Source organism: Syngnathoides biaculeatus, chromosome 21, assembly GCF_019802595.1.
Source record: "Syngnathoides biaculeatus isolate LvHL_M chromosome 21, ASM1980259v1, whole genome shotgun sequence".
NCBI classification, from domain to species: Eukaryota; Metazoa; Chordata; class Actinopteri; order Syngnathiformes; family Syngnathidae; genus Syngnathoides; species Syngnathoides biaculeatus.
Window position 1 is genome coordinate 2,856,190 of NC_084660.1, and position 25,796 is coordinate 2,881,985.

Below are 25,796 nucleotides of genomic sequence, written 5' to 3' on the forward strand. Positions count from 1 at the left end.
TTCGCGATCTTTTGTCTCCATCTGGTGGTCACGATGGCTACTAGCCTGCCCCCTGGAAGGATCCGTCTCGAGCTCTCTTTGTGAAAAAGGCCACCTAACAAGTCGCCCTCGGAAGTCACGAGTCAAACGGAGCATTTTCCAGTCTTTCGCATCGCCGCGGAGATCTTTTGGCCAACTTCCCCCCCCCCCCCCACACAACTATTTGAATGCGGCAACAAACACGGTTTTTTCCCAACACGCCGGACGGAACGTGCCGCACGCACCGTACGTCTTGTCGGTCCATCGGATATTCTCCCAAAGATTTGAGGTTTTATGTTCTTTTTGGCCTTAGAAGGCTGCCATTTTTTGACAAGTCTCTTCCTTCACGGCGCTTTGGTTCGTGAGCTCCCGGATGGCCGGCGCACGCCTGGCCAGGTGTTCTGCGTTTTCCCCATTTGAGGATAATGGCTCGCACTGTGGTTGGGTGGCGCCCTAAAGCTGTAGAAAATGTCCGGACAAGTAAAGTTCAATCGAAAGCCCTTGTAGGGATGGGCATCGGAAATGAGCGTTCGCGACAAACGCTGTACATTCGAGGCCTGTATATTGTCGCATATTCTATTGAAACAAAGGTGAAATGAACGACTTGAAAAATCTCTGATGGCGTCGCGGCCCACTCGTCTGACTTTGGGTTCGGTTCCCACTTAGTTACGGCGTCCGTTTCGGTGCCCTGCGGCTAACCGGCGGCCGGTTCAGTTTCGTTCGAAGATAGCCGGGCGAGGCTCAGGCGCTCCTGCGACCCTCGTGGGGACGAGCGGCTTGGAAAATGGACGGATGAACGACCGTTTCATGCGTCTGCGTCGGAGCATTCGGTCGGCGCTTCTCGAGCCCGTTTGCGTCGAGCGGGATCGAGTGACGCGATTTCTGGAGGTCTGGCCGGTGAAAATCAACTCATAACGTGACCATAAATAGTGAATCATTTCACAGGGCCTGAGCAGCTTTGGAGAAAGAAAATCCCCACGTAAAAATAGCTTTTATTTGGACTTGGGTTACATTTTTCCGCCATTGACTTTGGTCTGCTGATCGAAAACATTCGAGCGGCCTTTTTTTCACGACAGTTATCAGGTGGAGGGAGCAAAAAGGTGAATGAAAGGATTTGAAAGAACTGAGACGAAGCGTGTCCGGCCGCAGACGCAGCACGACGCGCCCACGCGGGGCTAAGAATAAAAGTGGGCGGTCCCCGGCGACGTCTGCAGAGCAAGTCGCGGTCGGCGCGAAAAAGGTGAACAACCTCCACCGACAGACGCGGACTTGCGTTTTTGTCCGTCGGGCGGCAGCTCCTTCGGTCTCGGAAAAGCGACGTGCGCTTTCTCCGGGATTCCTGGTCGAGGGCAAGAGGAAATTCCTCGGCACGTCGCCCAAAGCGAAAGTCCAAAGCGGCCCAGACTTCTGCGACGCGAAAACGTCGCGAGTCACGCGTGCAAACACGCATTTTGGAAGTCCTCCCCAAATGGGCCGCCGTGTACCACGTGCGTCAAGTCCGCTTTTGCCACGGGACCGGCGGAGCATCTGCGGAGCCGCTGGCGAAGGCACTCCGGCAAATGAAAAGCAGCGCGACGCGGAACCGGAAGCCGCTCACGGGACGCTCCGTCCTCGTTTCGCGGGCCAACCGACTGGCAGCGTTCGTCGGATCAACGTTTTGGTCCCGTCCCCCCCCCCACCCCGTGTCTTTCGCAGGCTCCAGAGAAAACTCTTCGGGTCGGCATGGTCCGTCCGGCTCGTTCGCCAAAACGGTTTAGGAAGGGAAGTTGAAGACGAGGTCAGATTTGCTCTGCCCGCGACAGAAAGTCTGCTTACTGAGAATCGAACGTGCTTTGTTGAGAGTTTCTGGCCATCATCGTCATCGGAGCCTCTCAAAGGCAGCAGTCAAATATTTCCCAAGTTGTCGTAGATAATATCAGGGGAGGTCAATTTGGAGCGAGCGGGCTTTGAGACTTTGCCGTACAGCTCCCGGTCCCCTCGGCTCTCGCCGCCGCCGCCGCCGCCGTTGTTGTTGTTGACGTTATCGACGGGCTGGCCGCGTTTCCCCGTCGGCGACGGAACGGGCTCCTTCCTGGCATAATTGGCCTTGCCGGCGGGTTTGGGAGCAGTGGCGGGTTTGGGCCATTTCGGAGCCGGAGGAAGGGGTCCCCCGCGGTTGTGGGCAGAATACTTGTGGGACTCGGAGGACTTTGCCTGGCTGGGGGTGCTGTAGTTTCCCTCCAATCCTGACGGGGAAGCCGCTTGCTCCTGCCTCTTGTGGTTGGAGGGCTCCAAACGGGCTTCCCTGTAAACGCTCATCCCCACCGTGTGCAGACCTCCTTTGGCAAAACCCTCCGGTTCGTCGTAGATGTGCTCCAGAGAGGGTCCCGCGGGGACCCCTCTGCCTCCAGGTCTCCCGCCGCCTTCCGCGTTCGCGGCCCCGTTCAGACTCAGCGCGCCCGTCTTCTGGCTCAGCCCGAGGCTGATGCGGTCGTACACGTGCGCATCGAGGTCCCGGGCTTTGCTCGGGTTCCCGCCGCCGGACGACTCGTCGGCCGCGGGTCGCGGGCGAGGAGGAGAGTGCACGAGCGGCCCGGACGGAAGGACGTCCACCGGGTCGGAGTAGAGGCCGTCGGCCGCGCGCAGAGGCAGACGGACGGCGTCGACGGGCTCGGAATAAAGGGCGGCTTGCCGGTCGGGCGAAGGAGGACGCTTCGCCGCCCCCTGGCCTCTCGGAGACCGCGGAGGCGTGTTCCCTCCGCTCGCCGCCCCCGGCGCGGCGGGCAGTTCTGGTAAACTTCTCCCTTTGCGGTTATCGGCACCGGCGCTCGCTTGCCCTCTCGCCCCGCCCCCTCCGTCGCCTCCCTCGCCCCTGGCGAGCACGCCGTCCGCGGATCCCGGTTTGCTGCCTCCCGAGTCGCCGTCGGCCTCCCGGCTGCTGCAGCTGCCGGCGTCCCCGCTTCCGGGCGCGGCGACGCCTTGGTTGCGGGGGTGCTGCAGGGACGGCGGGCACTCCGGGTCGAAGCAGACGGGGCAGCTGAGGGGACGCTCCTCGGCCAGGGCCTTCTGGGACTTGATAGCCCGGTCCACCAGCGTGAAGATCTCGTTGCCTTGCTTGGTGTCGAAGGTGAAGTTACCGGGGCCCGAGTCGCAGCGGCGCCCGGACTCGAAAGAAAACATCACCTGGGGGAGGGAGGGACGCAAACATGAAAAGATCCAAACCACTCGGGTAGATTTCAAAGTGCGCGCGTGAGGATGTCAATCGAGAGACGGCTTTCCAGTCTCTCTCTTTTTTTTTTTTTTTTTTTTAAACTTCGTTCTAACGAGCGCGAGGAAGGGGAAAAAGAAAAAAAAAACGTTTGACACCTCGCCGACCATTTTCATCTGCTCGTCACATTTCACACCTCCTTTCACGCTTGAAACTCGGAAGTGGAAAAAGTGATTCTCGCACCCACCCGATCTCGGCCGTATCTCCTCAGCAGCTTGTAGGGCCACACGAAGACGTGACTCTTGGTTTTGGGCTCTTTCAAGACCAGGGCGTTGCTCGCAGCTTTCAGCCAGTAGTTGCCCGCCAGGCGGCAGCGGTCCGAAGCCTCCGTCCGCTGAACGCTCACCCAGAACTCGTCGGCTGCGGACGTGATTGTTCAGAGTCGCCGGATGCCGACCGAGTCGCGGGTGCGCGACGGCTTTTGGGCTTCTGTCGCGTACTCACCGTCCTCTCGGGAGTAATAGATGAGGTTCTCTGACATCTTCAGGTCTTGAGATTCCCCGTCAGGTTCCCCGTCGGCGCCGCTTCCCCCCTGTTGGAGTGACACAAAGCCGCCTCCGTCAACCGTCTTACGGCTTGTCTGCTCCGTCGCCGGCGGTTCCCCTGCTCGAAAACCAGATGCTGACCGACAGTGACAGGGGAGCGCCCTGTTCGAGTTCCGGTGGGTGGCAAAACGCTCACGCGGGCAGGATGTCGCAGGATCTCTCCGACGGTCGGTCGTAAAAATATTCAGGCTGCGGTAGGGAACATTTTTGCAAAAGCGAGCCAAAGAAAGAAAGGATACCTGAAATGCAATGTCACACATGGTGTCCATCCACTCCTTGGCGGCGCTCTTCTCCGTGGCAAAGACGTGGGTCTTATCGTTGGTCTCCACGCAGAACGCCGCCATGTTCTCTTTGGGGCAGTTCTCGGTCAGCGCCGGCAGAATGGAGATGCACTCGGACAAACGGATGATCTTCTTGTCCGGTTTTCTGCTCTTCTCGTTTAAATTTCCGCCCGAGGTGCCGCCCGCGCCTCCCGACCCGGACCACTCGAAGAACTCGAGGCGGGCGATGCCGTTTTGGCTGGCCGGATAGAGAACCAACCAGTTCTTCTTCCATTTCTGACGGGCGCAAAAACAACAGGCCCCTTGATTTGTATTTTCTTTGCACTTCTTGGGTACGTTTGACACGCCTGAGCTAAAAAGCGAAGCGGTCTTGTTTTGTTCGACGCCGGGAGAGGAGACCGTCTGGCGCGCGCGTCGAAAAATTGGCGGAAGACAGGAAACGGGTGACAGGAAAAAGACAAACGACTGAAACTGAAAATGTTTGCACAGGACACATCTGCGTCGTCGAGAGAACAAGAAATGCAGACCACATTGAGGAACCTGCGGGGGTTCAGGAACACCTCGCCGCCACCGCCGCCATCGCATTGTACTTGAACATGTGCGGCGCCGTACAAAAACAACCTCGTATGCAAATGAATTCGCCCTTTCGGGAAAAACAAAACAACAGCAAACGTCTCAACAGAGTTCCCTCGTTACTCTGCGCTTCACCTTTTGCCGCTTCAGTGGGTCGTGGCTTTTTACGGCTAAAAAGCAATTTAAAAAAAAACAAAACAAAACACACACCCAGATCGGCACAATGGGGAAAGAAACTTTGATGCGGGGCGCGTGATTGGTCGCCAGTGCGACATCGACCAATGAGAGCAGGAGTGGCTTTATCGCGTGAGCCGATTGGTTGCGCGTCACCGAACCCTTTGCAGTTTTCCCACGTTTTGCAGAGGGGGGGGGGAAGAGGGGTTCCGATCCTCATTCACCGCAAACAATCGTACTTTGGGTTCCAAATTGTGTATTTTCACGGCATTCGCTTGGAGTTTTTCCTCCGATTGAGGTCAGTCGTGGCGTGGGTGATGTCGGGTCAGGAACCAGGGCAGAATGTTCTGTTGCTCCATGTCATATGACCAGGGAGAGGCGCGCAACGCAGACAAAAGACCCTCTCACAAGTCCCCGCGAGGAGCCGCGTTCTCATCTCCAAACGCGGGTTTGCGAGCGACGAGCGTCCGCCGGACCCCACGCGGTCCAAACAGACAACGGGCGAGTGTTCTAGAGGCGGCCGTTTCAAAAATCCAAATCCGCCTTCCGTCTTGGGCCGCGCGGCGCTCACGCTAGCGCCACCAAATTTAGCTCATCACAAGGCCAGCTGTCATTTTTGCGGGTTCCTTCGTGATGTGCATGCGCACGATTCAAAGCAGGAAAGCAACGTGAACCAAGTCCAGTTTTTGAAGAAGAACCCGGGTTGTAACATCTGACAATTATCTACCGTGTGGCGCAAGAGAAGCAAAAAAAAAAAAAAATGGTTACCTTGCCAAACTTTTGATGCTGCACATGGTAAAGTTGTCCCTCCTTAATGTGGGTGTCCATGGCCGCCGACCCCCCCGCCCCAGCCCCCCAGGGACGCTTCCCCTTCGGAGAGCCCAACTTGACTTGAACTTGGGGACAAAAAAAAAAAAAAAAAAAAAAAAGATAAACCCTCTTGAGTTTGTTGTTCTTTTCTGTCCCTCCCCGCCCCCGAACAACTTCCCCAACTTCTCTCAACTTCCGCTGCCGAGTCGCGAAAACGGTCGCCGCGGGGCGCGGTGCCAGGCGGCGTGGCCCGGTCAAAGCAAAGATCCGACCTACCGCTGGCTGGGCGATCCCCGTCAACGATCAATTCGGTCCAAAACTTTGACTGAGACCTTGTCCTCTCCTTGACGCATCTGACGGCTGCTGCGAGACTGGACTCTGGCAAAGCTCGAATCATCGAAACCCTCTACTAACTTCCTCTGAGCCTTTCAGTGTAAGAGTTGCCTTTGCTCCCGTTCAGCCCTTGGATTCAAATGCTGACTTCCGAGAAGGGTGACAAATAAGTGCATTCCAACCAGTTGGTCTAAAAACGTGCCCGTCCGTGTATTATCCAACGACGAAATGTGGAAAATGGAATGTATCATAATCGGGCCGTGCGTGCATTTGTTGCCATTCATACATCAGAACTTGGCTTTGCTCAGATTCCGGATGTCATTTTGTGAGTTGTGTGGTGGCAAAAGTGTTCAACACTTGACAGACGTCTTGGGCGGGACGATGACGACGACGACGACGATGCGGCCCGTGTTTTATTGTTGAAGGACCAAAGTTCCGAATCCGCTTTCGCCCGCGACCTGACGGGCGCTCCTGCGCTTCGCCCACCTCCTCACTCTTGCGTAACCTCTCTTTTTTCCTCCTTTTCTTTCTTTTTTTTGGTGACAGCCTTCTTGTCCTTATTCTGGTTTTGTGATGCGATTGCAAAGTCAAAGCGTTGCTCCTCGCCGGAGACGTGTCGATCCCCCCCCCCCCCCTTCAAGGTTTCGTTTCAAGCAACGTTTGACGAGGACCGCCCACTCGTGCGGGGGCAGCGAGAATCCCCTTTTAATGGGCTGCAGATGCCACCGTTTGTCGCGTCTGGTATCGTCGTTCGGCGCGACGCAGAACGCGGACTCACGCCAACCGCATCCCGTTGAGCCCGACTCACATCCTCTGGAACTTGGACGCGTTTCCGAGCTGTCACGCGCCGCCGCGTCGATTCCCGTCTCGTGCGCGCAATGCCGCCGCCTGCCGGCGCGCAACTCGGCTCTCTGCTTTGCCCTCGCGAGATCCTCGCAAACAAGGAAGCGGACCATGGCGTCGGTCTTCGGCGGAGTCGAAGGGTGACAATCTCGACCGAAATTGTGACTTGTGGATGTTTCTGCTGTTTTTGCCTCGAGACATGACATGAAGCTGTATCAGGAAGTACTTGTGGAACTAACTCGTGTGCGTCTCTAGTGGGGGGACCCACTCCACGGCCGTACTGGTGGCAGAAGATGGAAGAATCCTTGCAGAGACCGAGGGGCCCTCCACCAACCACTGGGTGAGCTGAAGTCATCGCTTCTGACCCGCCGTGTCTTCAAGCGGTCTTATTCGCGTCACTTGCGTTCGTCCAGTTGGTGGGGGTGGACAAATGTATCGAAACCATCAACGAGATGGTCCAGAGAGCCAAGGTGCAGGCGGGACTGGATCCGAATACGCCGCTGCGCTCGCTGGTGCGTCAGTCGTTTGGTCGATCATCTTTTCGCGCGTGTCAGAATGTGATTTGCTGCGTTTGCAGGGCATGTGTCTGAGCGGCGGCGAGCAAAAGGACGCTATCGAAAAACTGATGGCCCGCATGAAAGAGGTCTTCCCCAGACTTAGCCGCAATTATTTCATCACGAGCGACGCCATCGGCGCCATGGCCACCGCAAGCGATCGCGGTGAGTCGACGCCTCGGGACTTTGCTCCTTTGAGGCGCGGCATCGTTCCCGTCCGCCGTCTGGAGCGCAAAGGTTTGTCTCGCGTCACCAGGAGGCGTCGTCTTGATCGCCGGGACGGGCTCCAACTGCAAACTGGTCCATCCGGACGGGTCCCAGGTCGGCTGCGGCGGCTGGGGTCACATCATGGGCGACGAAGGATCCGGTGAGATCCCGGGGGACCGGCCGGCGATACGCTCGGATGACCTCGAGTCGCGACGGCGAAAAGGAAAACGGAGACGAGTGACGTTTGGGACAGGACAGCCTGTATTTGATCGGTCCTTCGTCCCCAGCATTCTGGATCGCTCACTTGGCTGTCAAGACGGTGTTTGACGCCAGAGACAAGATGGCTCCGCCTCCGCACGACATCACCCACGTGAGAAAAGCCATGGAGGCGTATTTTCAGGTGAGCGACGCGGCGGGACGACCGCGACGCGGCGCGTTCCAAATCCTGCGGGATTCTTTCTAGGTGTCCGATCTCTTGGGCATGCTGCCGCACCTCTACACCGACTTCCGCAAGTCCCACTTTGCCGGCTTCTGCCAGAAGCTGGCTGAAGGTAGGAAGTGTATGTCGCACTTTAAAAGAAGTTGACTTTGTTTCCAAAATGATGGAACAACATTTTTTTTTGTTTTTTTTTTCTTTTAACCGGCATTCATTTCCTGTGACGCGCTTGTTTGCCGAAGGCGCCGTAGCCGGGGACGCTCTGTGCCAGTACGTGTTCGCTCAGGCCGGGAGAGTCCTCGCCAGACACGTGCTCGCCGTCCTCCCCGCCGCGCCGGAGGTGAGTGACGCGCGCCTTCTGTCTTTAGTACGCGTGGGCCACCATCGCCCCCCCCCCTAAAAAGCCGAACCGACTCCTTCAGGCTCTGCTCCGCGGTGACCTCGGCCTGCCCATCCTGTGCGTGGGCTCCGTGTGGAAAAGTTGGGAGCTTCTGAAAGCGGGTGAGCGCCCGTCAACGTCGGCCCTTCCCCCGCCCTCCGGCCGTCTTCTAAAAGCTCTCCTTCAAGGCTTCGTGGAGGTCTTGGACGCGGCGGCGGCGGCGAGCGACGACTCGAAGGGCCGCTTCCGCGGCTACAGCCTCCTGTCGTTGAAGCGGTCGTCGGCGCTCGGCGGCGCGAGTCTCGGCGCCCGCGCCTCCGGCGCCGTCGTCTTGAGGATGGACTACGCGGCCAACGTCGACGTCTTCTACCGCCGCTCCTGCGAGCAGTAGGGGGCGCGTTTCCGGGGCAAATCTCAACGGACGCGTGGCAAAGGTCGCCTCCTCGGATCGCGTCGACTCCCGAGTTCTAATTCCAAACGGGCCGCCGCAATTCGGCATCCGGGACGGGACCGTTTGTGTTTCGGGTGTGCGCACGGTGCTAAATACTTTGAATAAATCCATTTTTGGAATGAATCACTCCAGTCGTAGTTCTTGTCATGCGGAAAGAAAACTGCCAACGCCTTTGTCTTTGAACGCGTTTATTCATTATTTTTATTGGAATTAATACTGTGTCTTTGGACCTCTTAACTTTTAACAGCTTCTGTCAACTAACTCCAAAAAAAAAAAAAAAAAAAAAAAGATGCTCTTGTGTTGCACAATCCATCAGGCAAACATTCCGATCCAGATTAACGGGGGTGCCGCGGCGCACGGCAAAGTTCTGCTCCGAGCCGAACGGCACCGTCAGCGGTTGAAATGTTTGTACCGGTGAAACAGTCACATGTACGACGCAGAAAAACAAGAATAAAAGATTTGAGAAGTGAACCTGATTGGACATTTCGACCTATGCAACTTTTTTGTTTTGTTTTGTTTCCTATGACTGGCTCGAGAAAAGAACTTCCTCGTTTGAAATGATGACCAAGATTACGGAAGAGGCCCAAACGGTCCGACGACGGTCGCGATACGGTTTCCCCCCGCCCCTACCGGAACCCCTCCCAATGGAGCCGACGCCCGGGCAGACTCAAAACTGGCTGACGAGGCCAAACTCGAGGAGCGGCTGCTTAAGAACCTGATGCGGGACTGGACACTTGTCGGGGCTGTCCGACAAATCCTGGCGTGCCGGCAACCAAAAGCGTCCCCCCCCCCCCCCCCATAATCGACGGTCGCGCAAGTATCTGGGGTCGCGACGGCAGACCTTTGCGCCAATTTGCTGCTCGCTCGCGACGAGGGGATCGCGGAGACGCCCGCCGAGTCCCCCCCCCCCCCCGAAAGTACAAGTACGGCTCAAAGTCACCTTGTCGCCCTGGAAACCGGAAATCTCGTGGCTTTTATCCCCAATTTGATGGAACACAAAATGTACGCGACAACACTTTGGGTTGCTTATTATTATTATTTTTTTTTTTTTTTTGAGTGTGGCATCGCTCCTCGGTAGCTGCCTCATTTCCGAGGGGGACGTCAGCGAGAGTTCGCTTGCTCCGCGAGGCCGACGAGAGCATTCGGAAGTGCGCACGCTGCGGCGCTTGGACTTGTGTTAACACCCCACCCCCCCTTCCCGATCCAAAGTGTCCCCCCCTGCTTTACAAGAAACAAAACGAGAAATAAAAAGGAAACAAAATTAAAAAAAGGAAAAGTCACCCCCCTGCCCCCCCAAACTGGGCCTTCAAGTGTGTGTATGAGGGTCAGTGTGCTCACTCGTGGCCGCCAGAGTCTCTGAGAAAATGCGAGCGAGGGCTGCTCTGTGTGTGTGTGTGTGTGTGTAGGGGGGGGGGGGGGGGCGCACCACGGAGGTGAGGGGGACTCCTAGTATTTCTTTCCAGGGACGAACTCCTTTGCTTCGGGATTCAAAATGCTCTTCCTCTGCAGAAAAAAAAAGGAAGACAAGGAATGTCGTAAGCTGTCAGCCTCACGCCGTCCGTCCCCCCCCCCCCCCGCCCCCCTCCCCCTCCTCACCGCCACTTCCTCCAAATTGCTGCGGTGTTCGCCGACGTTGACGGAGAGGCCGTTGAGCTGCTGCTGCAGTTGCTCCACCCCCTGGTTGTTGAGATCGCGTGACGGGATGAACCAGTGCTGGTCCTCCTCCTCCAGCATCTCCTGGAAGCAGCGCTCCAGGAACTCTTGCTCCAAGAGCTCCTCCTCCACCTGCGGGGAAAGCGCCGGTGACGAGAGTTCCGAGTCGCAGACAGACACCCGGTGCCCCAAAGACAAAAGACCTCATTCGAAGGTTCCGCCTACCGCCGCATGCGTGCTTCTTTCCCATAGCCCATCTGTGGCATTTCAGTTCACGTGAGCATCGAGATGGTCGACTTTTCGTCAGCGTATTTCTATACCATCCACAATTGCCTTGAAATGTGTCCGTTTGTGGGGGGGGGGCGTCTCTCATTGCAGACCATTTTCGAGCGCGTGACTACATCCGGGGCGCAGACAGACGAGAGTTCCACAAATGTCCGTACGACTGTTAAATGTGACTGACGCACGGGGTTCAGTCGATGTTGCTTCAAGAAAGCGTTCCGACGAGAAGAATCGACCCGCGCGCCTTGCAGAAACACAAACGGAGGGCACAATCGCGGGCGTCGGGAACCTCTCCGGGACAAGTGGACCGACCAAAGAATGACAAAAGGTCTGGAGGCCGACAACCGATTCCGGGCAACTTCGCTATCCGTTGGAAGCGCACTGCCGTGGTTAGTCCAATGAAAATACGGAACGCGTGCGCTTACAGCCGGCGTTGTGTTCAATGATGTTGATGATACCAACGAAAGGTGCAGATTATTATTTGCGCTTTTGTTACCGAGAGGGAGCGAGAGAGAGTCCTGAGTGGAACCCGCACCTCTTTCTCCACTTCCACGGGCTACATTTTCGACTCACCAAACAGCTAGCGGTGCGCTAACCTGTTTTTTTTTTTTTTTTTTTTGCAAACTTATCATAATAAGACAGAAAATTCAGAATTTGGAGACATGCATTGCCCCGAAGAACACTTCTCCTTCACAGAACTTAGTAACTGCTGAGTAGGTGGGGAAATTCTAAAAGGTGTCCGATACTTAAAAAGAACAAAATGCTGAGCGCAAACTCGGACGTAAGGGAATGACTCGGCTGCTCCGTTCCTGACGCTTTACGACGCCCACTTTCCTTTGAGCAACCCGACCTACTTTTTGTTGTTGGCGTACAAACCTGTCTGTTGTACTCCTCCTCGTTCTCCATCCACATGTACTCAGCAAAGGGGTTGGCGTCGTTGGCGTCGCCCGCGTGCCCGTTAGCCACCGGCTCCTTGCCCTCCTTCCCCGGAGCGCCTCCTCCCGGTGACTTGGCCACCTCAGGACCACTCATCTCAGCCGGCTCTGCGCGGGACAACCGAACGGAGGTTTTTCGAGGTCCGGCGTACCGTCGGGGATAATCGGCAAATTTGTGCTCCTTTAACTCAGGAAGCGCAAAAGCCTCGGAATGCTTCTTCCCGCTCGCGTCGGCGGCGACGCCGCCACCGCCGGAAACCTGAGCGGCGTTTTCTCCAACGCTCACTTCTGAAAACGTCCGGCAGTTCTTCTCAAAGTCAGACGACATCGGCTCGGACCGCCACCGAGTGGGGTTTTCCGGTCGCCGTTTTTTTACTTTGCGTCGCGGGGAACGAAGCGGCGACAATGGCGACCGGGAAGCGTGTCCGCGTCAACAAACCGACCTAAATACGGGGGTGTCAAACTCTTTTTTTGTTTTTTTGGCGCGGACCACATTGTAGTTCCGCTTTCCCTTCGGAGGGCCGTTATGACTGTGAAACCATAAAAATCGTTCATCACGTGAAATTTATGACTTCAGAAATGAAGGTTAATGGATTTTTCAACTATTGTCGATGTTTGGTCACGTAAAACAAAGGCTTGCAATACCTCATCATTATGATTTACGACACGACAATTTGAAACCTTGGTACAGACTTGAACAAGAAGTTGACGTTCATGCTTTGCCTTCGCGGGCCGCACCATATCATGTGGCGGGCCGGATCTGGCCCCCGGGGCCTCGAGTTTGACACCCGCGACCTAAACGATACTTTCAATTATGCTGCGAAATCCGTCGAGGCGGCGGCGGGCGCGAGGGGTGTCCGGAGAAGGGAGGAACGGCGAGTAAGTGACGGGCCGATCGCGAGAGACAAGCTCGGCGGTTCTCGCCCGCTCGGCATCACGCGGGTCACGGGATGCCAAGCGGGCGTGCGAGCGACCCGTACACAAACATTGACCCCTAACGAAGTGTGCGTAATTTGACATCTTGCAGAATTTTGTCCAGTTCCCGCCTCATTGGTCCAAAACTTGACAGCATGCATATTCCATGTGCATCTATCTATGCTAGCGACGTGCGGTGGCAGGCGTAACAATGACGAAAGAAATTATAATTTTCCATCGATCCTGACAAATGTCACAATCGATCGTTCTGAGCTGCGGGGGTGCACATTCGGTGTCAAAAAAAAAAAACAAAACAAAAACAAAACCAAAAAAAAAAAAAAAAAAAAAAACAAGGGGCAAAAGAGGGTCGCGGGGCAGCGGGGAGACCGCAAGCGATCTCGAGCGAGACGCCTCTGCCTCCGCCGGGCCATCCGAATCGCGTCAGACCAGCTTATGTAACGCGCACGCCGTCGCGGATCTCGACGGGCTGGAGCAGGTGAATGTCCCGGGCCTGGACCTGCACACGAAGCCGAGAGGGGGGTGCTAAGATGCTCGAGGCCGAGCTGTCAACGGGCAGGCCTCGGAGACGGCCAAATCCGCCCGCCATCATCCCGGACCAGCCAGGCAGGCAGGCAGGCAGGCAGGCAGGCTGGCAGGCTGGCCCCAACCCCGAGTGTCGAACTCGACGAGCGAGCCGAACCCAAGTTGAAAACAAAAGAGCAGCAAGCCCCCGCAGTGTTAGCACGCTGCTAACGGCGTGGCGGCGCAACAAAAACAAGGCGCGCGGACAAAGGCGGAGGTTCGACGCCGTCCAGGGCCCGCGTTACCTGGCATCGTGCTCTTCGAGTCCCAGTCCGAGTCCCAGCGTAAAGTGACACCCACAGCGGCTCGCGTTCCTTCCGTCGGGATTTCTGTGCGGCGACGCGACGCTGCGCGAGTTAGCTCAAGCCCGTTAGCCGCCTCGCTAACTGCTATGGTCACGTGCTCAATGTTGCGTTCACGTGCTCCGCGAAAACGCCGCAGTGCACTTTTTAATCGAATTTTTCGCATTATTGTGATTAGCATTGCATCGTTCTTGTTGGGTCAGTCTCCACTGCGATATATTTCCAATGTTCTACCAACGACGGGTTCAGTTCCAGTTCACAACGCAAAAAGCGAGTCTTGGAAAACAAACGATTCCGAGGTGCTCTTAAAAGCAGCACGTTATCAAACATGCTGCGTGTTTTTAAACCATTAATTATGCTTATTTTTCAACATCACAACGGCAGAACAGAACATGTTGATCGATACCCGACATGGAAATCGCTCCATTTGCAAAGCAGCGCGAGAGACGTTCAGGTTATTCTTGTCGCGCTATTATTTTTCCCGTCTTTTCGTGTCACTTCTGAAGGAAAGTGGCTCCTCCGGCGAGGGAGGATTTTCTTCAATAATAATAATAATAATAAAATAAAAAGTTGCTCAGTTGCGACGCTTACGGCAAACACACGAAATAAAAAAAAAAATCCGAGGTTGAGTGAACGCGGCATCACAGCAAAAACAAATGCCTGCGTGGCTTCGTCGAACCTTCAACATCACTTAAATGGCCAGTCAATGACATCCGATTGGACTCGTCGAACCCGTCCCGAACGAATCGAGCACACGTAAACGGCCAAGGCTTTTTGTGGAGGGAAGCCATGATCCCGATTCTCTCCATTTCTGTCTCCTTCTGGCAAACTTTTTCAAACTCGACTCACCGAACAAAAGTTGAGGCGTGAAGAAGGTTGGTGGGAGCGGGGGCGTGGGGGGGGGGGCGCACGCTCCTCTTTCCGCTTTTGTCGCGGGGGGGTCACGCCGTGGCGAATTTGGAAAGATTTCAAAGAACACGTGTCCTCTTTGACACTTGCCGTTCAAACAAGCGCGAGCGGACCGCAGCGGCCTTCGGGAGAGAAGAGCCCTCGGGGCCCGCCTCGCGGATTGGTCGGAGGCGACGTCGATCAACCCTTTTGGCGCGGCTCCGCCCCCTGCCGCCATCCACACAAGTAAACAGAATGCAGCCGGCGACTTGCTTTGGTCGTTATTTATCGCTGCCTTTATTCATAACTTGGCAACGGAGCCGGCTTTGCGCCACCCATTCCAATATTTGAGTTGTTGTTTTTTTTTTGGGTCATACCATTTTCCGACTAATCCTCAATATGTTCGCCCCACGAAAGTAGAAACCATTTGCACAGGTCGTGTTGTCGTCGAAGGGTCGTGGGTTTGAATCCCTCGAGAATTATGCCCCCCCCCCCCCACCACCCATCTGGATTTGATCTTCTTGGAGGGCGCAGTGCCTGTAATCTCCACTTGAGGGCGACTGCCAGACAACGTTTGACCCCTCCCGTGGGTCGCGAGTCGCGACCCACCTGAAGCGAACAGAACACTCCGATTCTGATCCGTCGATGATCTGACGTTCGTCTTCGGGGGTTCCTAAACGTGAGAGCGCTGGCTGGACTTTATTTTGCCAGTTCCCATGTCGTGCGTCCTTTATGTTGATGAAACAAGTTTTTTTTTCTTCTTTGAATTTTTGAATCCAACAAAACCTCTTTCTAGATTGCGCGTTTGATCATCGCCGAACACGGAACCGCGTCTTCTCCGTGACTTCCAAGATCATGCGGAATTCACGGGACGATTGGTGTGCGCGGGCGGCTTCCTGTCACCTGACTCCGTCGCTTCCTATGTTTGGCTTCCTGCGTGGACCCCGACGGCGCGACGCGGATCTCCAAAGCCGTTCGGCGTCTGTTTCACGTTTCGAGGGGTCTCGGAGCCGGAGCCGGCGGAGGGGCTGACGGAAACCAAAAAAAAAAAAAAAAAAAAAAGCGACGGACGGCTCGGCGGGGTCGCTTTCGGGGCCTCCTGGATTCGGAACGTGCCAGGTAATGGCTTCCAGATTTCCAAATGGAATCGCCCGGAGCTGCACCCGATTTCCGTCGGTTTCACCCAAAAGCGTGACCTCGCTTTCGGCGTAAATGGGAGCAGATAAGACAGGAAGGAGCCATTCAGCGGAGGAAGAGCAAAGAAGGCGATACGCACGCCCCCCCTCCCTGACCCAACCCCCCCCCGCCGCGCTCAAGAATAGAGAAGCCTCAGTCTCCGTCTCCCACGCAAAAACTGGAGGTAAATCTCCTCCCGTCGCTCGGAGAAAAGCGGCCAACGACGCCTCTTTTTAAGTTTCGGATTTGAAGGCAGCCGTCGCCACCGCCGAAGGCCACAAAGAGTCGTGTCGCGGCAGCGCTCGAGTGGGGTCCTCGCCCGGACGGGCGCTCCGACTCGTCCCGGGCACCTCGGCAGGACGACGACGACCGACTTTTTGCCGTCTTCCCTCCCAGATCGCGGATCCTGCGCCATGGCCGACGCGGCGCAGCCGGACCCGGCGGCCTCCCGTTACCACGTGAGGCGCATTCCAGACATTTCTTGTCACGTCGTTCCACATCTCTCAAGATAAGTGTGTTTACGCGCCAAAGTGCTAATGAGCAAGGGGGTTGGAGGGTTAGCGTCGTGTCGGACGCCATTTATCAACGCCTTCCCTTTGTCCTCGCCGTTCTCACGGGTTTGCGTTGGCGCGACCTCCATTTTCTCCCCTCCTCAGGCGACCCTCCGTCGGCCTCTCGGAGAGACGAGTGCGGCGTGGCGCCGCTCACGCCGTCGCCCTCGCCGGTAAGGACGCGCACGCCGGCGATTTGGAACGTTTGCCTTCGCGTACATCCGGGTTGTCTTTGTCCTTTGGGTTTTTTTTTGCCGGTCAGCGGGCGGAGGTTCGACCGCGGATGGCCTGCCCGTTCTCGGTCGTGGTGGCGATAGACTTTGGGACGACCTCCAGCGGCTACGCTTTCAGCTTCACGGCGGACTCGGAAGCCGTAATACACACGATGAAGTCGGGGGAGCCTTCTTGCGTGTCATCCGTTCTGCCGCTTTCTACCCTTCACGATGGGGTTTTTTTTTTCTTCTTCTTCCCCGAATGTCGGGAAGGCGCTGGGAGGGCGGAGACCCCGGCGTCGCCGACCAGAAGAGCCCCACCTGTCTGCTGCTTACTCCCGACTTGCACTTCCACAGTTTCGGCTTTGCGGCGCGGGACTTTTACCACGACCTGGATCCGGACGAGGCCCGGCACTGGCTCTACTTTGACAAGTTCAAAATGAAGCTCCACAGCACTTGCGTAAGTGTCCTGAGGCGGCGGAGGTAAAGTACTCGCTGGTCTTAAGTACACATCAAGTAGTTTCGGGTGTCTCCCGGATTTGACAACCCAACGGAGAAGTGTTGTTCACAAGCCTGCCAAATTTGCCGTGTACTACAGTATATCGAACGCAAGCCCTTCTCACCTTCGCCCCGCGGGCCGACGAGGTGGACAACGAGGCGCTCTGTATTGGCCGCACGAGCCCAAAATGTTGTTCTGTTTTTTTAAAGGCGGTATGAAAAAAAGTAAGGAGAGGAGCAAGTACAGTTAGGTAGACGTTTGTCAGCTGTCTCGCCGTCACAAGGCCACGTTCGTCGCAGGATCTCACCCTGGCGACGGAGCTGGAGGCGGTCAACGGTCGGAGGGTGGCGGCCATCGAGGTGTTCGCGCACGCGCTGCGCTTCTTCCGGGAGCACGCCCTCAAGGTCCGACTTCCACGATAGCGCCCGCGACGGACGACGCGCCGGCTGAGCCGCTGTCGTTTCAGGAGGTGAAGGAACAGAGCTCCTCGGCGCCGGAGGGGGACCGGGTCCGATGGGTCATAACCGTTCCTGCCGTGTGGCGACAACCCGCCAAGCAGTTCATGAGAGAGGCCGCGTACCTGGTGAGTCAAAGTTTTACTTTTGGCCACACCTGCGCCTGCCGCGGACTCGGTCCTGGCGGACGGGCGCTGAACACTTTTCAGGCGCGCGTGCGTTGGCTTGCCGCTGCCGATGATGTCATCAGCAGGGAACAATGAGCGAGACCAGCGCACAAAGACGGGAAGTTGCGAGCAGACACCGCCCTGCTCTGAAGCAGGACCCCCCCCCCCCCCCCAACCATCTTTCAGCTTCTGTTTTGGAGCCCCTCGGCCCTGGTTCTGCGTGGGGCTTCACCCAAAACGAATAATAAGACCCGTCAGGATGTATGACCCGCAAATGCATTTATGGATTCGTTCGTGCAAATCATTAGCTGTTGCTCAACATTAAAGAGGGCGTGAATGTTTCACTGAACAAATAATTTGAGCTAAAACTCTGATCCTGACCACGGTGGTGACACCTGCGCTTCTTTTTTTGCGGCTCCCGCGAGGCGGGTCTGGCGTCCGCCGAGCGTCCCGAGCGGCTCCTCATCGCCCTCGAACCGGAGGCGGCCTCCGTCTACTGCCGCAAGCTGCGCCTCCACCAGTGGATGGACCTGAGCCTGCGGCCGACGCCGAACGGGGCGGACGCCGACCAATCGCCGCCCTTTGACTCCGGCTTCAGACAAGGTCGGCGCTTGTTCGTACAATCCCCTCCCCCCTTTCCCCACAGCACCGTTGAGTCTCTCTCGCGCACAAAGAACAGGATATTGTAATTGGAACAAGGTGCAGCCAGACGCTGATGTCACCGCCCGCCGCCGCCCCCCTCCTCTCCCCTCCCCGCCTTCACTTCACTTTCCCGTTTCTTTTCAGCGATATTCTCCGCTCATACGCTTGGCATGGTCGTCGCCATTTTGCTATCTTGAGCCGCTCTTCCATCTCGGTTTCCCTCCAAAGATAAACTTTTATTTTTTTTTTTTGGGGGGTGGTGGTCATCATTCGGTTTTGAATACGCACAAACGTTTTTTTTTCCACACGTTGTTTCCAGATCTGCACCAATTCCACACACATTTAGAGGACATACGACTGCTTTTTCTTTGGTTCTGCGTCACAAACACGCCGCGCTCAATCGCATGTCGGTCCAACTTGTGCTGTAAAACCTGAACACCCCCCCCCCCCCCGCCGCCCCCCACGTACACTTTCCTTCGTTTGGTTTTCCCAATTCATCCAAGACCCGCTCCAGCGAGTGTTACGTCGTCATCTGGCTTCTCGGGACTATGGAAGCAGCAAGAACGGAACCGAGTACCGCTGCACGGTTTGTGTTCAATCCGTTGCTGCGACATCGACGTCAAAACCTGCAAAGTGTGCGCCGTCGCTCGTATCAAAAGATAGAAAAAGAATTGGGTCAAACGACAAAATTGTCGAGTCGGATCACTTGTATCCTGAGGTGCCCGATCTGAGCTTTCTTTCTTTCTTTTTTTTTTTTTTTTTTTTAAAATCGTCGCGTATCATCGCAGCCAGGGAGCAGCTGAGACGATCCAGACACAGCCGCACCTTCGTGGTCCAGAGCGGAACCGGAGAGCTGTGGTCCGAATTGCAGACCGGTAAGATTTACATTTCCCTACTCTGGAGTCACATCGATAAATCACGGGACGCCATTTGCGCCCGGCTCTCGGAGGAACGCAAAGACCGCAGATCTTCAGGCGAACGGTTCCGAATATGCACTGCGGCACTCTGGGACTTGAACGGTAACATCGGAAAGACCTGAAGCAAAAGCCGAGCCCGGAGGCAGCCCGCTCATCTAAGTTTGTTTCTGGCCCGCCCGGGCAAATCCACTTGCAAAAAACCTTTGCGACGGTGCTCGAACTGACGGCTACGGTGTCCCGCAGGCGACAAATACATCGTAGCAGACTGCGGAGGAGGAACGGTGGATCTGACAGTCCATCAAATTGAGCAGCCTCAGGGGACACTTAAAGAACTCTACAAAGCCTCAGGTGCAACAAACAGACTTTTTGTGAGCTTTCCAAACCACAACAAGCGGATCCTCCGGGCCCTCCCCCAACCCTTTCTCTCCACTCTCAGGCGGTCCGTACGGCGCCGTCGGCGTGGACCTGGCCTTCGAGTCCATGCTCAGGCAGATCTTCGGAGACGACTTCATCCGGAGCTTCAAAGTGAAGCGGCCGGCCGCCTGGGTGGACCTGACCATCGCGTTCGAGGCCCGGAAGCGGACGGTGGCGCCGGGCAGGGCCGACGCCCTCAACGTCTCGCTGCCCTTCTCCTTCATCGACTACTACAAAAGCCACAGGGGGCAAAGCGTGGAGGCTGCCCTGAGGAGGAGCAAGTCAGTGTCATCTGGGAACGCGGGAATAATCGCGAACACGCTCGCTGTCGGAATCCCGCAGCCTCGCCACTGTTGGGAGTCGGACTGGATTGATGTGATTTTGTTTCATTTTTACCCGCGAAGGCTATAAATCCACCACAGTTTGACTGCGACGTTTTTCGTGTTCTAGTATGAACATCGTCAAGTGGTCGTCGCAGGGCATGCTGCGCCTTACCCAGGAGGCCATGAACGAGCTCTTCCAGCCCACCGTCGCCAACGTTGTCCGACACATCGGTGAGAATCACAAAATCGACAGAAATGGACAAAATTGAATTGGGAGGGGCAAGCTACTCGTCCCGTTTACCTCTTTTTGCCGCAGAGGAGCTGATGTCAAAGCCGGAGGTCCGCGGCGTGCGTTTCCTCTTCCTGGTGGGCGGCTTTGCCGAGTCGCCCGTGCTGCAGGACGCCGTCCACAAAGCGCTGGGGCACGCGTGCCGCGTCGTCGTCCCGCATAACGTCGGGCTGACCATCCTGAAGGGGGCGGTGCTGTTCGGGCTGAACCCCACCGTGGTAAGGGCGCGCAAATCCGCTCAGTCGGCACCGCCAAAAAAACAACGTACCGTTACGTGACCGGCGTCGGGCGTCGCTGCATTTTCAAGTTTATTGTAAGTAGCGCTCCGTCCCAGGTGCGGGTGCGCCGATGCCCGCTGACGTACGGCGTGGGCGTCTTGAACCGCTTCGTGAAGGGACGCCACCCTCAAGACAAGCTCCTCATCAAGGACGACCGGCAGTGGTGCACCGACATCCTGGACCGGTTCGTGTCCGTGGACCAATCAGTGGCTCTGGGCGAGGTGGTGAGGCGGAGCTACACGCCCGCTCGCCCGTGCCAACGGAAGATCATCATCAACATCTACTGCAGCGCCACGGACGACGTCACGTACATTTCGGACCCCGGGGTCCGGAAATGCGGCACGGTGACGTTGGAGCTGCCGGAGCCGTCGGCGGCGGGAGGCTCGGGGAGGAGGGAGATCAGGGCCACCATGCAGTTCGGGGACACGGAAATCAAAGTCACGGCCGTCGACGTCGCGTCCAAACGCTCCGTGAAGGCGTCCATTGACTTCCTGTCAAGCTAAAGCGCGTCAAAACCAACAACCGGGAACTGTGGCTCAACCCTGCAATTTGGGTGAACTGGATCGATTAACCGTCCAGGTTGAAGTGACGTCGTTAAAAGTAACACACCAAGTTGACTTTGCAGGTGCATTTATTAAGAATGGTCCAATAAATACGCACACGCGCAGCGCAGATCCTTTCAGTGCTTTTCTTTCCGCCTTTGTCACATCACACAAAAGCAGACGAGTGGCGACCGAACGCCAGAGGAACAAGCGGGCCCTGACGTTGGGAAACCGCACCGCGACGAGTGACAAAGAGGCCGCGCTCGGCGACGCACGCACGAAAATTAAGCCAAAACTCACACGTGGGGGGAAAACAACCAGAAACTGAAATGAGTCGGAGACGACCGGCAGACGTGGAACCGCTTCTGTCAATGGAACGCAAAGGCAGTAGAACCGGGTTACCTCTCAAGCTCAAGTCTAGCGTGAAGCAGCCTGCCGACGTCCCTCGATCGGGAACCCAAACGCAGCTGACACTTTGGGGCGGGAGGGGGTCTTAGTGGGCGTGGGGTCTTCCGCGGCCTCTGCCGCGCCCGCCGCCCGGCGGTCCGTCAACGGCGCTGCGCGGGTTCTTGATGGTCTCGTCGACGGACAGGATGAGGCAGGCCGCCTCCGAGGCCGCGGTCAGCGCGTTGATCCGGACGACGGACGGCTCCCACACGCAGGCGGCAAAGTTGTCGGCGATGTCCTCGTTGTTGATGTCCACGCCGTACCACATGCCGCCCTGCGGCGACCCAAACGGAGGACAAATACTCGTCAATGCGCTTCTTGATTCATTTCCTCTTGCAACTTTCTACGTTGCCGGTGCTGAGGCGACAAGTACCGGAAACATTCTGCGCATTAAAATGAAACGGGATGGGGTGCCCGCAACTTTTGGGCTCCAACGTGTACTTCAGGAGCAGCAGACGGTCACGAGGAACCCAGCTCGCCGGAACCCGCGTTTATGTGCACACGCGCAGTGTCGCGTCACAAGGAGCCAGGATTGGTCAAACCGGATGTTTGCAAACTGCAGCTTGTTGCGAGTTCAGTAGCCCGATACCACACTCTTACCAAAGAATATTGTTACAGATCAACGTGCAGGATTTCAAGGCACAAGCGTATGTGTAGCGTAAGTACGGATGTGCGCTTCCACTTCCGCGCAGCGACTTACCTGCGCGTGTTTGGCGCGCAGCTTGTTGAGGATGTTGGTGGCGTCGAAGCCGGCGTTGTCGCACAGCTGCCTGGGGATGATCTCCAGGGCCTTGGCGTAGGCGCCGATCAAGAGCTGCTGCTTCCCGGGGATGGTTCTGGAATAATCCCGCAGATACTTGGACAGCTCCATCTCCACAGCTCCTCCGCCCGCGACAACCGAGTCGTTCTGGAAAAGGGCGGTCGAAAGGCCGTCGGCGAATGTTCTTGTTTCGGCTGTCGCGCCGCCGGTTGTGTTCCCGACCTTGATGGCTCTGCGCACGATCATGATGGCGTCGTGCAGCGAGCGCTCCGTCTCCTCGGTAAACTGCTCGGCGCCGCCGCGCAGGATGATGGTGCACGTCTTGGCCTTGGGGCAGCCCTTGAACAAGTTGTACCTGCGCCAGGGATAAAAGTTGACGCCGAGCCGCCAGTAACCACGGAAACAAAGACGGAGCTCACCTTTCTCCTCCGATCTGGACCTCCTCAAAGAGCTCACACTGCCCCAGGACGTCATCTGACATGTTACCCACAGACGTCTGAATGGAGCCCCCGCAGGCCTGGATGAACGCGACAATACGGCTGTTGGCTTGCCGTCGTTTTTAACGGACAAACTGTTCTGTCATCACGAATACACAGAGGGGTTCTGGTGTCCTACCATCATGGTCCTCTTCAGGTCTTCCTCCTGGACCCTCCCGGCGCAGAACAAATCTCTGTCTGCAAAATACTGGGTGGCCACATCACCTATGGGCAATTTGGAGAGAACCACTTTGGCTCCCGACCGGTGGATTTTTTCCAGCTTGTCGTAAAGGATGTTCCACTCCGCGTCCACGATGGCTTGATAGTCCTGGAGACGAGAGGCGGAGGCTTCACGACAAGAGGGGACTCCCGAGTCCGGCGGCGGGGCTCTCCCGTACCTCCACAGACTTCACCCGGACCTCCGCATTGTCCTTCTCGGCCTTCAGCTCCAGCTCCACGTTCAGCAGCGCAATCTTGGGGTTCTCGTAACACTTGGGCTGCATCTCGAAGCCGGCGTAGGAGAAGGTCTTCTTGAAGGCCACCCCGGAAATCAACTGGGAATCCTGAGGGGCGGGGGACGGGCGGGTCGACGTCAAAGGTGAAAAGTTTCATTTGGCCGGAGGAAAAGAAAGGAAGCCCACCTCCAGACCTCCTCCCTGGACCTTCTTGATTCCGATCATCTTGAGGGACAGTAGCTCATCCAGAGACATGACCGCGTCCACCACCATCTTGGAGAAGAACTCCTTCTGCCCAGCAATCAGCTTGGAGTTGAGTGCCGTGGCTGCACACTTTTCCAGCAACTGCCTCTGCTCTCTGAGGAGAGCGACAGACGGACGCGGAAAGCGAGCATTTGGTTCTCCACTCCCCCGACAAACTGAAATAAAACACTCCAAAACCGAAGCAAAGGAGAGCGCTCACTTTTTGTCGTCTTTCTTCACCGGCACGGCAATCTCCCTGATCTTGGCCACGGCCAGACCGGTGGCGGTGCGGAACGCTCGGATGATGGTCTGGGGGTGGAGGCCCTCCTCCACGTACGGCTTCAGCTGTTTCAGAAACTCGGCGGCCAGGAGCGTGACCGAGGTGGTGCCGTCCCCGACCTGATAGCGGGGGAGGTACCGCGTCACATTTCTCTTTTGTGTCCTGGAATGTTGCAAGCCTTCCCCCCGTTCGATGGAAACAAGACCTCGGCATCCTGAGACCGGGCGATGTCCACCAGGGTCTTGGCTGCGGGGTGGACCACATCCAGCAGCTTCAGGATGGTGGCCCCGTCATTGGAGATGGTGGCCTTACCTGGAAACGCGCAACGTTCCCTTTTTCGTTTTTTTTTTAAAGTACAGGCGAGCGGCTCAAAAACCCCAAAAGACTTTGTCGTTTTCTCACCTCTCCCGTCCACCATGAGCTTGTCCATGCCTCGGGGCCCCAGCGTGGTCCGCACGGCCTCCGATATCACCTAAAATATTGCAGTTGCTACATTCATCCTCATACACGCAAGGGGAGAGATTGGGCAGACCTGGCAAGCATTGATGTTGCTGATGAGCTGGGGGATCCCCTGCGACGTGTCCGTCCCTTCCTTCAACAGGATCACCGGCGTGGGCTGTGGAGATGAACGAACAAACGGACACGGTTCATTACTGTCGAACCGTCGCAAATGTTTAGGGGACTGGCGGCATTGCTAGTGAATATTCAGCCGATTGTTAACGCGCCGTTAGCCTGACCCGTGCTAGCTTTCCAGCGCCATCGATACACGAAAGCCGGCAACTGAGGCTCAACCTCAAAACTGTTTGTTTGCCCGTGATGCTTAGAAGGCGGACACTGCGCTTTACATTTGGCTAATTAATCCTTATTTTATTCGTATTTTGCCATCCGCAATCCTGGACGTCACAGGAGGAAGCATCCTGTGATACGCCCACGGACGTGTTAGCCATGCGATGCTAACACTAATTTTTGGGCCTTTAAACAATGGCATCTGCTTCAATAATGGCTCTCCGCGAAAGACGGCGAAACGGCGTCTCATCCCCGGTCATTTGGCACCCGAACCGACACCGCGAAAGGCGGCGATGGACGCGGATGGCACGGAGGATAATAGACGTACCATCATCTTCGCGGTAGTTCTTTCGAGAAGCTCAGGACCTGCGAGCCGTCCCACAATGCTTTGCTGTGGTGCGTTCATAAGCGTGGGACAAGAAGGAGGGTATCAACAGAGACGCCAAACCAAAAGTCATTTTTGAAACAAAAAAAAAAGTTTTGTGTCGATAGTTTTTTTTTGGGGTGAATCATTTTGGCACAAACTTGATTCCATAAAAGAAAAATAATCACCATTATTCAAAGTAAATAGGGTGACGATGTGTTTTTGAATGCACCTTCAATGACGTCAGGCAACGATGATTGGCTCGAGACCGGTTTGTTGGTATTGAATGAAATATATTTTCATGCTGCAGGCCAGCCCAACTATCTTTGAGCAAATTTATGTGTGTGCGATCGGATCTATGTGCACCATAGATGTTAAAAATAGTTCATAAAAAAGTGTTTACACTTGCACCTGCACCGGCACCTGGAAGGCTAACGAGCAACGCTCGAGCCCTTTTGTTCATTCCGCGTTGTAAATCGAACGCACCCCTACTAAATTGTACAATGAAATGTACTTGAAGCACTGAACTTGATTTTTTTCTCTTTTTTTTTTGGGGGGGGGGTATTTAAGATGCCTTAAAGCTCCACTGTCATGCATATAAACATTCTAAAATAGATATTGTCATGAAAAATGCAGATAACATCTATGGGAAAAATAAATATGAGCGGAGAGCGCATCGTCCCTGTGCAAAGTTGCGGAAGTCTCGTTCCACATCCAAGCGGTCGCCATATTGCCTGCAACGTCATCAGCAGATGTTACACCGGGACATTCATGGAGTGGACGTGGGGGGTGGGGTATTTCACGACGGAGCGGGTCTTTTTGAGAAGTATGAAGAACGACTCCATCCTCACGAGTGTTCGAGTAATGTCACGAGCCGGCATTTTGGCTAACACGAAGGAACAACGTGCAACCTTCCCGCAGGTAAAACGAGTCGAAAGGGACGAGCGAACTGCTGCTGCTGTTAACGTCACTTCCTGCCTCTTCTGAAAAACAAATCCCTCTGGAGGATTTTCACAGCGGGAGGTACAAAAAGCCATACGCGTCAAAATTGTGTTATGTGGTGGGAAAAAAAAAAACAGATGGGTCCATTCCGGCTGCCTTTTTTTTTTTTT

The 25,796-nt window shown here is 56.0% G+C and overlaps 5 protein-coding genes across 9 annotated transcripts; 2 read left to right on the plus strand and 3 right to left on the minus strand.

Moving 5' to 3' along the window:
• Positions 1 to 222: 222 nt before the first annotated feature.
• dok1b (docking protein 1b) lies at positions 223 to 6,233 on the minus strand. Of its 2 annotated transcripts, XM_061809049.1 has the most exons (6): positions 5,925 to 6,233; positions 5,607 to 5,734; positions 4,050 to 4,367; positions 3,710 to 3,797; positions 3,453 to 3,625; positions 225 to 3,180 (listed from the first exon to the last, which is right to left on the minus strand). In XM_061809049.1, exons 1-6 carry the CDS (start codon positions 6,043 to 6,045, stop codon positions 1,903 to 1,905), a joined length of 2,106 nt encoding a protein of 701 aa, XP_061665033.1. In that variant the 5' UTR covers positions 6,046 to 6,233; the 3' UTR covers positions 225 to 1,902. The 2 variants fall into 2 exon arrangements, with proteins under 2 accessions (XP_061665032.1, XP_061665033.1); XM_061809048.1 differs by having other exon boundaries at positions 223 to 3,180; positions 3,710 to 4,367.
• Positions 6,234 to 6,416: 183 nt separating this feature from the next.
• Positions 6,417 to 8,974, plus strand: nagk (N-acetylglucosamine kinase). The gene is made up of 10 exons (XM_061809053.1): positions 6,417 to 6,964; positions 7,080 to 7,164; positions 7,238 to 7,336; positions 7,402 to 7,543; positions 7,635 to 7,745; positions 7,873 to 7,985; positions 8,049 to 8,136; positions 8,264 to 8,361; positions 8,444 to 8,522; positions 8,589 to 8,974. The coding sequence occupies exons 1-10, from the start codon at positions 6,555 to 6,557 to the stop codon at positions 8,789 to 8,791; spliced, it is 1,428 nt and encodes a 475-aa protein (XP_061665037.1). The 5' UTR covers positions 6,417 to 6,554; the 3' UTR covers positions 8,792 to 8,974.
• Positions 8,975 to 9,818: 844 nt separating this feature from the next.
• paip2b (poly(A) binding protein interacting protein 2B) lies at positions 9,819 to 14,831 on the minus strand. Of its 3 annotated transcripts, none has more exons than XM_061809054.1 (4): positions 14,370 to 14,831; positions 11,663 to 11,829; positions 10,448 to 10,636; positions 9,819 to 10,354 (listed from the first exon to the last, which is right to left on the minus strand). In XM_061809054.1, the coding sequence occupies exons 1-4, from the start codon at positions 14,644 to 14,646 to the stop codon at positions 10,298 to 10,300; spliced, it is 690 nt and encodes a 229-aa protein (XP_061665038.1). In that variant the 5' UTR covers positions 14,647 to 14,831; the 3' UTR covers positions 9,819 to 10,297. The 3 variants fall into 3 exon arrangements, with proteins under 3 accessions (XP_061665038.1, XP_061665040.1, XP_061665039.1); XM_061809056.1 differs by lacking the exon at positions 14,370 to 14,831 and adding an exon at positions 14,200 to 14,353; XM_061809055.1 differs by lacking the exon at positions 14,370 to 14,831 and adding an exon at positions 13,464 to 14,001.
• A 125-nt stretch (positions 14,832 to 14,956) lies between these two features.
• hspa12b (heat shock protein 12B) lies at positions 14,957 to 21,003 on the plus strand. Of its 2 annotated transcripts, XM_061809050.1 has the most exons (15): positions 14,957 to 15,087; positions 15,205 to 15,768; positions 15,981 to 16,042; positions 16,241 to 16,308; positions 16,398 to 16,525; positions 16,621 to 16,807; positions 17,146 to 17,250; positions 17,313 to 17,429; positions 17,894 to 18,071; positions 18,899 to 18,985; positions 19,271 to 19,375; positions 19,464 to 19,722; positions 19,892 to 19,995; positions 20,081 to 20,271; positions 20,388 to 21,003. In XM_061809050.1, exons 5-15 carry the CDS (start codon positions 16,419 to 16,421, stop codon positions 20,832 to 20,834), a joined length of 1,887 nt encoding a protein of 628 aa, XP_061665034.1. In that variant the 5' UTR covers positions 14,957 to 15,087; positions 15,205 to 15,768; positions 15,981 to 16,042; positions 16,241 to 16,308; positions 16,398 to 16,418; the 3' UTR covers positions 20,835 to 21,003. The 2 variants fall into 2 exon arrangements, with proteins under 2 accessions (XP_061665034.1, XP_061665035.1); XM_061809051.1 differs by lacking the exons at positions 14,957 to 15,087; positions 15,205 to 15,768 and having other exon boundaries at positions 15,889 to 16,042.
• On the minus strand, positions 20,945 to 24,784 carry cct7 (chaperonin containing TCP1, subunit 7 (eta)). The gene is made up of 12 exons (XM_061809052.1): positions 24,649 to 24,784; positions 24,067 to 24,150; positions 23,937 to 24,006; positions 23,740 to 23,846; positions 23,475 to 23,653; positions 23,198 to 23,369; positions 22,955 to 23,119; positions 22,696 to 22,884; positions 22,500 to 22,597; positions 22,303 to 22,435; positions 22,021 to 22,227; positions 20,945 to 21,594 (listed from the first exon to the last, which is right to left on the minus strand). Exons 1-12 carry the CDS (start codon positions 24,724 to 24,726, stop codon positions 21,367 to 21,369), a joined length of 1,710 nt encoding a protein of 569 aa, XP_061665036.1. The 5' UTR covers positions 24,727 to 24,784; the 3' UTR covers positions 20,945 to 21,366.
• Between the last annotated feature and the right edge of the window lie 1,012 nt (positions 24,785 to 25,796).